Here is an 11,090-nt window from a genome sequence, read left to right as displayed (position 1 = left end):
TTGAGAAAAGCATGCAAAAACTGTAAATAGTATGTCAAGAAGTAACAAAAACAGGATGTCATTGTAAAATGTGATAATTTGCAGTTAATTCTGATACTTTTGTAACAATAGACATGACAATGCTAAACCCAAATGCAGTTTTTATTAAAGTAAACAATTACAAAACATAAATGCAAAAACAGGACATGCTGTAACAACCTGACCAGAACAGAAGAGAACACTCACAAAAACAGTTTAAAAAACAATGTATTTACATATACTGTAGATGTATATAATGTATAATAAGTGTAGACATGCCAATTCACAAAATGGTGAACACACACCAAACACACTCATAACCACACACTCATTAGCGCTGAACCACCAGTAATGCTGCTGGAATTCTGCATGCTACATACACGTACAAACACAATACCATTCATCATTCATAGAAGTCATAATGTTTTGATAAGTGTGTACATAATTATGACCTTCAAATAGTAGCCCTTATTCCCATCACCCATATCAGTGTATTACCCATCACCACATCCCAATCATTGTGTAGTTGATTGCAGTTCAACTGATTACAAAACTACCAAGATATTACTTCCAAAGGAATGAGTAAACCTTCCAAAGGAATGAGTAATGAGTAAATCTTACTTATATAAATCTTACTCTACTAGCATAATTATGTGCTAAAAATTATGCTAGTAGAGCTTGAGTAAGGTTTTCATTTGCATTCTGTTGGTCTCTCTGACTCTCTGCTAAAGCACTCTCAAGTTGGCCCTCACAATTAATCTCTTCATACCCGCTGCTTGCCCTGAAACCAGAAATCCTCCTCCTTCTTTTCATTAAGAAGACTGTTCCTGCCAACACAACAGTAATCGAAGTGATCACACCAACAGCTACACCGGCCTTTTCACCTCCAGACATCTGGGAAGAAGAGGTATCAAACATTCTGACCATTTGATTAACCTCACCAGGTTTTGCCAGTCGCCACATCTTAGTTTCTCCCATTCGTACCCAGGCCTGATCACCTTCTATCATTACAGCTACAGTGTTTGTGGCTATCATGTTGAATAGAGATGGTCTTGTGAATGGTGGGAGATGAATAGGTTTTAACTGACCACCAGTGAATACACCTGATTGGACACAGTACAATACCTGACAGCCATCACTAATGGCAGCAAGATGCTGGCTGAATTGAGGTGGACAGTGGTACTGGCCATTTCCAAGAGGGTTGCCAGACTGGCAGCTAAAGAAACCCCCAAATGGCACAGAAGATCTTGTTCCTTCCTCATAGTCATTGCTCAGGCAAACCATCATGCCATTGGCCAAAAAAGTTTGTGCAAAGTAATTTGGAGGACAACCATGTGATTTGGTCAATGGGTTTTGTAAAGATGGTCCAAAAAGACCTCCAAAGAGGTATCCAGAGTATTCAGGAGTGGTCTGATTTGTGGAACACCAGTAGGTGTCAATGTTTGCACGACGGACATAGTAAGTATTTCCACATACGTTGTCACAACAATCAAAAATGAGCCAGCATGAGTGACAATGCTTGTGGCACTCATATTTATTGTAACCACGTTCTATTGTCTCAGAGTGTAATGGGGTGGCAGTGTATGGTGAAAGACATGAATAGTCCCCAGTGGTTGGATTTTTCTGTGCTAGTTCATCACAGATAACGTTTCCATCTGAAGTCAATGGAGTGCATGTTTGGTAAATGCCACCAAAGCTCAGATTAGTGACTGGGCCCTTACAGGATGCATCATCCACATTGGCCTGAAAATTGAAATTTTTTGAATCTGGATCTATACACCCTGGAATGGTATTTATATTGTAGTAACGCTCTGCAGCCTTTTGGACTGATAAAGCTAGTTTATGTACTGTTGGTAGTGGAAGATCAGGAAATGTGGATGGATTAAGGAAATAGTGTAGTGGCAGACCAGATCGGTCAATAGCCACCAGATTATTGAGTGTGCTCTCTTGCCACTTCTGCAGAGTGATGCCTTGGTAGAATAAAGCCCCACCATGGCTCTGAATTAGAGAATATGTAATGTTTTGCTGGTAATTGAGGGTTTCAGAAGTTTGCTGAGATTCCTTGCTACCAATATTAAATGTAACTTTGCTTAAAAAGTTTATGCCTGCTGATGCAGAGATAGAAGATATGTCTGTAAGACTGCTAGAGACATAAGAATTTTTTAAATAGTCCTCTTGCACCAAAGTAGTCCCAGCATCAACACTTGTGATGACATGAGTACCATAATCAAGTATGAGTTTCTCTGACAGATAAGTAGCTTGACGGGTTTGATTGTTTTCAATAGCGTCTGCGATTTCCTCTGCTTGGTGAGCAAACCGGGCGTCCAGGGTAAAATCAGGATATGCATTTACTGTGTACAGATGGTTACGTACCTAAAGAAAAAATATACAAGAAAAGAGAAAACAGAAGACATTTTTTACTGAATGGGAAATTACAGCCTGATCTCATTAATATACAGTAATATCTGCAACATTTAAATGCACATGTAGGTTTGGATAGACACTAAAACGTAGAAAATGGATGTTTGAAAGCATCTAAAACGTAAAAATGTTTATGTATTTACAGCTTTAGAAATGTGCAATATTGATGAATCCATTACAAATATATTTGAATACACAAATTGATTATAAATATATTTGTACATTTTTAATGTTAATATAATGTTTTAGATCCCTTAACCCTACACCAACCTCTAAACATAACCACATTTTAACAATATAAAAACATGTAATAAGTAGATTAATGTACAGTAGCAATACATAGTATACAATATATTAATTTATATATTTTTACAGCCTAATCCCAAACTAATCCCATACCTACACCTAAACCTAACCATAACCATTTTTAAGCATATAAAACACGTAACAAGCAGATAAATGTAATCATAAAAATGTATTCAGAAAAATGTCAAAATTCAGTACAAAAGTAGTCCAAAGGGCGATGCGCCGCATACGATGTGCTCCCTGACGGCATAAGCTTTGTGTGGGGAGAAGAGTGACATTTAAATTATTAATCGCTGTAAATCTTCTCCTGATGTACTCAATAACAGCACTTTGATACCTCATTCAAACATATACATCGCAGAATACGGCATGTCTCAAATGGTCACGAGACACTTAAGAGCCAATGAGCATTTGACATCACTGCTGTAAAACCACTGGACAAAATGTTTTTTGAGGGGGCAATTTTTTTATTTTGAAAACGAAACCAACCAGGCTTGTTGATGGTTATGGCGGGGCGACGGTTCTTAAACGTTAAATAAAAGGCTTGAATTTGGGTCTGTTCTTCACAGAACGTAGTCTGAAGATTTGGATTATAGCAAAAAAAATAAATAAATAAATAAATAAATAAATTTATGGATTAATTTTATTGTTGTTTATGGTAGAGTGACCATACGTCCTCTTTTTCTCGGACATGTCCTCTTTTTCGGACCTTAAAAAAGTGTGCGGCTGGGATTTCTAAATTTGTGAAAATGTCAGGGATTCGGCTTTAGTTGCATTATGATGTGCATCTGGTCTAATACTTCATTGTGTGTGCTTGCATATTTATAGTGCTTTAACCCCTCTTTGTAAGTCCCGCCTTCTCGCACACCAATTGGTCGATTATAAGAGGCTTGCAGCAACTATTGGTCAAATTCCTGCCTGTCAATCTGTCCGCGAATGCGTGAAGTGCTGTTGTGTTCGGCATCAAACAGTTGTTTGACAGTAGCAGCAAATGATAGCTGAGTGGAAACAATGCCCAAACAAAAATGCAAATTTACAGAAAATTTGCACAAAAAATTCCCGTGCTTTCGTCCAGGTCGAGATCCGTGGGAAGCAGAATGTATGACATGTAAAGCTGGCACTTATGTGTCAGCTGCTAATAAAGGTGCAAGTGATTTAGAAGCACACATTAGCTCTGCTAAGCATAAAGGTGAAAGTTCATCAGGTAAATTAACAGATTACTTTTTGCGACCAGGTAAAATTGTTATCACATTGCTTCATTTTTCATGGCCATTCAAAATAATAGTAATAGTAAATGAAGGTACACGCATGGCATCAAATATTTTATTTTAGTACATGGACATTCAAAAGAATGTTGGAATTTTTTATTTATTTATATACATATTTATGTTATGCTAATAGAGTGTCTTTTTCACTGTATTAAAGTTTGCATTCATAGTAACACTGATTTGAACCCTATTATTCCAATTCTCAATGTACGTTTACAAAGGGTTTTTGCATTGGCGAGCTAGAGTCTACTTTCTACAGTCTACTTTTGGTTTTACGTTTACACCACTCTTATTGCTTATTTATTAATTTTTTTGTTTTGACTTACTTGAACCCGCGATGTTGCAGAATTCTCTTTCACCTGGTGTGTTTTCACACGTTGGTTTTCTTCTGAGAATTTACCATTGACCACAGAAAAGAAGGATGCATCTGCATTAATGGAGCTTGATGTAGAGCTTTTGTAATCCAGCCATGAGGTAATGATCTCAGAGTTGGTTTCCACTCCGCTCTTTTTCTGTGGAATGACAAAGACTTCATCTGGAATAAAATAAAGACCATCCTCTGTTGTTTGGCACTGGGAATAGCTCAGGTTCATCACCCGGCCCATGTCTATGTTGCGCAAGTTGTCCCAACCTCCACCTGGGAGCACCTCTAATGCTGTTAAAGTTGAGTTTATACGACACTCACGAAGTCCATTACTGGGATGGATGAGTGGATGAGGACTGCAGACATTGAGAAAACAGAAGAGCATGAGTAGATACAATGCTCTTGACTCCATTATCACTAGGTGTTCTGCTCTAAAATGCAAGTCTCTTCTGAAATGTTTGACTTATGAATCACAGTCACATGGTCTGGAGCTTTCAGAAACCAGTTTATTTAGTCTCTATCACATTCAGTCTTGTGATCTTTAATAGTAATTCCTTCAAGTCATGTTGTACAAGACTTCATTTTTGGAAACTGCCATTTGTGTACCCATAATTTAATATTAATATAATTAACAGGATACTGAACTTGTTAGGACAGCGAGAGCAAGACAGAGACCCAAGTGCAGAGGAACAGTTCAAAGGATTTATTTACAAGTCAAATAATAATTTCAGCAGAGTTTTGGGGAATCCTCTGTTAAAGCGTAGTGGGTGCAGGGAACAAGCACCCAGCAGACTGGAAGATAACCACTCTCCCGACATGCGGGCGGAGACAAGGAATCCTCTGTTGAAGACTTGTGAGCGCTGATAACAAGCGTACAGCAAACTGGAAGGTAACCACACTCCTGACATGCAGGCAGAGACAGGCAACCAAACAGATACACGAGACAGGACCAACTAGGCAGAGAGAGTGAGGTAAGTTACTTCACACCAAACAACTTTCTATAATGATAACACACACTCAACAACACTAAACTACATTCAACAATCCAGCAAAGAACATGACACACGAGGGGATTAAAATAGGCAAGAACAAACAAGGGCAAGCATTCCCATGGAAACAATCAGGGTTCCCATGGAAACGCTGATTCTATGTGCCAGCGGCACCTGAAACACATGAGGGAGAAAACGTCAACACACTTGGAACAAAACAAACAGAACATGGAGCATGAGTGTCTGGATCCTGACACAGACCGAAACCGAACCAGACAGGAAGTCAGGATCCAGACACGAACAAGACCGACCTAAGAGCACATGGCGGAAACTCACAACCAGACCCATGCGCTCACACAAAAAATGTACACGAAACACAAGACAGAAAGAGAGTGATGGTACTGTCACAGTACCATCAGACAAAACCCCAACCTGACAGAGTGACAGGACCATGACATTACCGAATAGCGCACAGCGGTAACTCACACCAGGACCTGTGCGCTGAACACAAAGACAGGACACGAAACACAAGACAGAACATGGGGCAATGATGTCACGGTCCAGTCATACAAAAATCAAACCTGACAAAGTGACAGGACCATGACATTACGCCTCCTGGTGTCCCAAATGGGAACAAAAAACAAAAAACAAGACTAACAAAATGAGCACTAACAAAGAACAGGAAACACAACAGAGAGGGAGGGAAACCAGGGAGGAAGTATAAGGAAAGGGCCATGGTCTGACAGCTTGGGAGGAGCCCTCAGGGAAGAGGCGGGGTCTGGCAGCCTGGGAGGCAGAGGGGATAGAGTATTGGACGGCAGCTGCTGGACAGGGGTCAGAGGACTGGGCGGTGGCTGCTGGACAGGGGTCAGAGGACTGGGCGGTGGCTGCTGGACAGGATTTAGGAGGGAGCGGCTCAGGAGGCAGAGCCATGGTAAGCTCAGATGTGGGCACTAGTCTAGGCAGGTGGACAGCCTCCATGGCTGTGGATGCTGGCCGTGACAGGGGAACAGCCTCTGCAGCCATGAGCACTGGTGCAACTGGGGAGTGGCCTCCATGGCCGTGGGCTCCGACAGAGACTGGAGAATGGCCTCTGTGGCCACGAGGACTGCCAGAAACTGAGGAACAGCCTCCGTGGCAGTGAGCACCGACATGGACTAGGAAAAAGCCTCTGTGGCTGTGAGGGCCAACATGGACTGGGGAACAGCCTCTGTGGACATGAAGACCAACATAGACTGGGGAACAGCCTCCGTGGCTGTGAGGACTGGTAGGGACAGGGGAATAGCTTCCGTGGCTGTGAGCACTGGCAGTGACAGGGGAACAGCCTTCATGACTGTGAGCACCAACAGGGACAGGGAAACAGCCTCCATGGCTGTGAGCACAGGTGACGACAGGGGAACAGCCTCCGTGGTCGTGGGCACTGGCAGGGGAACAACCTCCTTGGTCATGAGCACAGGCATTGACAGAGAAACGAACTCCGTGGTTGTGGGTACCGACAGGGACAGGGAAACAGCCTCTGTGGTCATGAGCACAGGTAGGGAAGGGGAAATGGCCTCCATGGCCGTGGACACAGACAGTGTCAAGGGTACGACCTCCTTGGTCATGGACACAGGCAGGGAAGTGGAAACGGCCTCCGTGACCATGAGCACCGACAGCGGCAGGAGAATGGCCTCCATGGACGCTGGCAGCAGCAGGGGAATGGCCTCAGTGGCCGTGGGTGCTAACAGCAGCAGGGGAATGGCCTCCATGGCCGTGAGCACTGACAGGACCTCCTCCTCTGCCTCCTCCAGGTGGTGATGGGTTCGTCCAACTGGACCATAGGAACTTGCCACTTGGAAGCCATGTCGATGTCTATAAAGTTCCCTTCGGCTCCGGAATCCACCAATGCAGGAACAGCATGACTGGCTGATCCACACTGCAACAGTGCCGGATCGAACACTCGGCAGAGCTCCGTGCCGAATTCTAGGAATGAAGCACAACAGGGACGTCAGTTGTCCCACATGGCGGTTCCCCAATCAGCGGCCCTTCCGGTGAGGAGCGTGATGATGTATGCCACCTTCATTGTCTCCAACGGGAAAGCAGAGGGCTGCAACGAGAAGTACAATGAGCACTGTTCAAGGAAGGTGTAACAAGAGTCCGCCTCACCTGAGAACGGGGCTGGAGGATTGGGGCAGGGCTTGGAGCATCCAGAAACATGGCAAAACGTCGGAGCCAGTGAGGGTGCTTTCTGGGTGAGGCTGGTTTCGGGAGACTGGCGGAGTTGATGGATGATTGAGGTGAGCTCAGCGAGCTGCGACGCCAACATCTCCAGGGCCCGGTTATTAGCGGAGACTTGATCCTGCTGACGTCCCAGTAAAGCTCCCTGCTGAGACAGAGCGGAGTGAAGAGTAGATTCCTCCGCTGGGTCCATCATGGCTGGATTGTTCTTTCAGGACAGAAAGGATTTATTTACAAAACCCCAACCTAACTGAGTGACAGGACTGTGACATTACCGAAGACAAAGACAGGACACGAAACACAAGACAGAATATGGGGCGATGGTGTCACGGTCCCAGAACTTAATTATGTTATATTATTGTTTTTCTTTTGAATATCAGCCAATTTATATGACCACAAAATCAAATGCTACCTAAATTTTGCTTTTAATCCTTAAAAAGGCAACAACTTTTTGCAACAAATTTATTGTAATTTTCAACATATTTTCATGTTTTTCTTGAAAACATTTGTTATATTAAGATCTCAGTATTTGCAGTAACCCCCTTTTCAATAATTTTCTCAAAAATGTATCCCGCTAATTTTTTTTATTCTACAAGCTAAATCAACATTTTTAGGGTCAATGAAATTAAACTATCATGTTTTCACTGTCTGTGCAGTTTGTTTTCCACAATGCTTTATGCATTCTGATGAAGCAGCAAAGCATCAGCAGATAGAAGTGCTGCTCTTCAGGAACATATGTATAAAAGTAGGCACATAATAATGTGTCCTTCAGAAAAACTGTTTTAAGTCACATTCTTAACCAACATTTAGTTACACTTTTATTTAGTTGCTGTAACAATGTTGGCTCAGGAGGTATGCTGCGATGTGCAAGGTTTATTATGTATAAAAGATCATCCAAAAATCATAAAACATTCTAGAAGTTAAATACCAGTATCAATATTTATACACTGTATAGATATAATAAGGTAGCCAAACTTAATTTTTTTTTTTTTTTTTAAATCTAAAAAACATGACACCAAGAAGCAAGAAACACAGAAGAATGATCAGAATTGCTAGAACCAGGAAACAGGCAAATGCTCTGAATTGCTGATCAGTCACCACTCAAACAAGACTTCAAAGAGCTTAAAAAGTCACATAGACTTCAGCTACAGATATACAGTAGATCATAATTAATTCAGGTGATGGCAGTGAGATCTTCATCTTGGGGCATGTTGCACATGTTTAAAAGTTTTGTTTTGTGATGCACATGTAAGATTTTTAATAATGTCAATCAAATACATTCGCAGAATTGTAATGATTTGAATAGGGGTCTAGAAGTTGTTTGATCTGAATTTGTTTTTTGAATCTCACATGTATTCTTCCTCCCTTGTATTTTTTTAATAATGTTTTTAAGCTTACACTTTTTTTGGCAAGACAAACATTTGCAAGCACCAGGAGGTGTTTACCTGCTTCTTTAAATTATCTTCATGCCCACTCTGTATGCTGTGTATTGTGCACTCATTCAACTAGTGCAGTGAAGTTGCAATTTTGGTTCATGTTTTCATAGGATATTTAAAGCTCTGCTTGTCTCTGGTGCCGCTATATATAAAGTTTTTATGAAATGTTGGACTTGTAGACTTTGCATTAACTTTACTACTAACAATAACTACTGCAATAAGCCTGTGCTGAGTTCCATTAAGGCTCTTTATTTAGGCCACATATATTCATTATATTGGTGAGCTGCACCAATCACCATTTCCACTAAATTCTGTCACCATATCACTTTCTATTTATTTGTGGGTTTATTCTGATTAGTTATTAGAGTTGAGTTAAGTAATAGTCCTTCTCTTACTGCCACAAATCAAGCATCCACAGCATGTCCACCCTATCCAATACCCTTTATCTCCTCTGCGTCCTGTGGGTGGTTTGTTTCCTGTTTGCTGACTCTGAGGGGGTGATGTCTCTTTCTCTGACCTGCTCTACTTCCACCAAACAGCTTGTTCTTTAAAGAGAGTGGATGAATGGTGGACAATGTAGTAGTAATGGAAGACTGAGCTCCAGCTTCAGACTCTACTGGCTGTGCTGGAGGCATTCGCATGTGCATTCGTATATTCTGTAAATGGGCGGCTGAGATTGTTGGGCCCACAGGAGGTTTGGTGGGCATGAGGAGGGGTGGTAAAGATGAGGAGGGGGGAAGTGTTGTTAATGAGTGCAGGTTTGTTTCTAGGTTTATCCTGGGCTGTATATTTAAGACGATATGCAGGTCCAGAAATGTGGGTCCTAACCCTGTGATGGCCTATAATTACTTGGCATTGTGGCAGTCTGCATTTATCCTGCCTTATATTACATGACCATGAGAATCACTGACAAACCTGCAGACCATCTCCCCCCATTCGTTGCCAGAGAGGGGGCTGAGGGTGAGATGAGGCCACTGGGCTACAAGTCAGATTATGTGGACTTTAAGGTTAAAATCATGATTACAAAGGATACATATGTTTACCACGCTATCTACATTTTGGGGACTTTCCTCTGTTAAATAAACCATTTTTCATTTTGAGACTTAGCTAACTTTTAGCTAACATTTCAGCTAACATTCCCTGTAAGCTTTCACTAACACAAAGCACAAATTTACAGAATAAATCTTGTTGAATTATATTGACACTAAGACATATTACATTTACATTTACATTTATTCATTTGGCAGATGCTTTTATCCAAAGCGACTTGCAAAAGAGGAAAACATAAGCGAATCATCTTAAGGAGACAGTGGTATGAAAAGTGCCATATTACAAAGTTTCACTAGCATCAGAATAGTATTCAAAACAGAATAAAGTGCAACAGGATTTTATTTAATTTATTTATTTATTTTTTATGACTGGTTAAGTGCTCATGGAAAAGATGTGTTTTTAGTCGTTTTTTGAAGACAGAGAGTAAGTCAGCTTCACGGATGGAGTTGGGAAGGTCGTTCCGCCAACGTGGTATGATGAAGCTGAAAGTCCGGGAAAGTGTTTTGGTGCCTCTTTGTGTTGGTACAACAAGGCGATGTTCCTTAGCCGACCGCAGGCTTCTAGTGGGCATGTAGCTCTGCATAAATTATTTTAGGCATGCTGGAGCAGACCCAGTGACTGTTCTGTATGCCAGCATCAGAGCCTAGAATTTGATACGTGCATCAACCGGCAGCCAGTGGAGAAAGACAAGGAGTGGTGTAACATGTGCTCTCTTTGGTTCATTAAAGACCAGACGTGGTGCTGCATTCTGGATCATTTGCAGGGGTCTAATTGCACATGCAGGAAGGCCTGCAATGAGAGCATTACAGTAGTCCAGTCTAGTTATGACAAGTGACTGGACAAGCAGTTTTTTGGCATGTTCAGAGAGGAAGGGTCTTATCTTCCTGATATTGTAGAGTGTAAATCTACATGATCTTGTGGTCTTTGAGATGTGGTCTGTGAAATTGAGTCTGTTGTCGATGGTTACCCTTAGATTTCTGACCGATTTGGAAGGCGTTACTGTAGTTGCACCCAGCTGCAC

The 11,090-nt window shown here is 41.8% G+C and overlaps 1 protein-coding gene across 3 annotated transcripts; it reads right to left on the bottom strand.

Moving 5' to 3' along the window:
* Window positions 1-212: 212 nt before the first annotated feature.
* Window positions 213-4,789, bottom strand: mpeg1.2 (macrophage expressed 1, tandem duplicate 2). 3 transcript variants are annotated; one of them, XM_051653903.1, is made up of 3 exons: window positions 3,083-3,095; window positions 2,944-2,998; window positions 213-2,391 (listed from the first exon to the last, which is right to left on the bottom strand). In XM_051653903.1, exons 1-3 carry the CDS (start codon window positions 3,085-3,087, stop codon window positions 682-684), a joined length of 1,770 nt encoding a protein of 589 aa, XP_051509863.1. In that variant the 5' UTR covers window positions 3,088-3,095; the 3' UTR covers window positions 213-681. The 3 variants fall into 3 exon arrangements, with proteins under 3 accessions (XP_051509863.1, XP_051509861.1, XP_051509862.1); XM_051653901.1 differs by lacking the exons at window positions 2,944-2,998; window positions 3,083-3,095 and adding an exon at window positions 4,340-4,789; XM_051653902.1 differs by having other exon boundaries at window positions 2,944-3,089.
* Between the last annotated feature and the right edge of the window lie 6,301 nt (window positions 4,790-11,090).

The sequence above is a fragment of the Myxocyprinus asiaticus genome, chromosome 24, assembly GCF_019703515.2.
Source record: "Myxocyprinus asiaticus isolate MX2 ecotype Aquarium Trade chromosome 24, UBuf_Myxa_2, whole genome shotgun sequence".
NCBI lineage: Eukaryota > Metazoa > Chordata > Actinopteri > Cypriniformes > Catostomidae > Myxocyprinus > Myxocyprinus asiaticus.
This window is presented reverse-complemented; position numbering and strand designations above follow the sequence as displayed.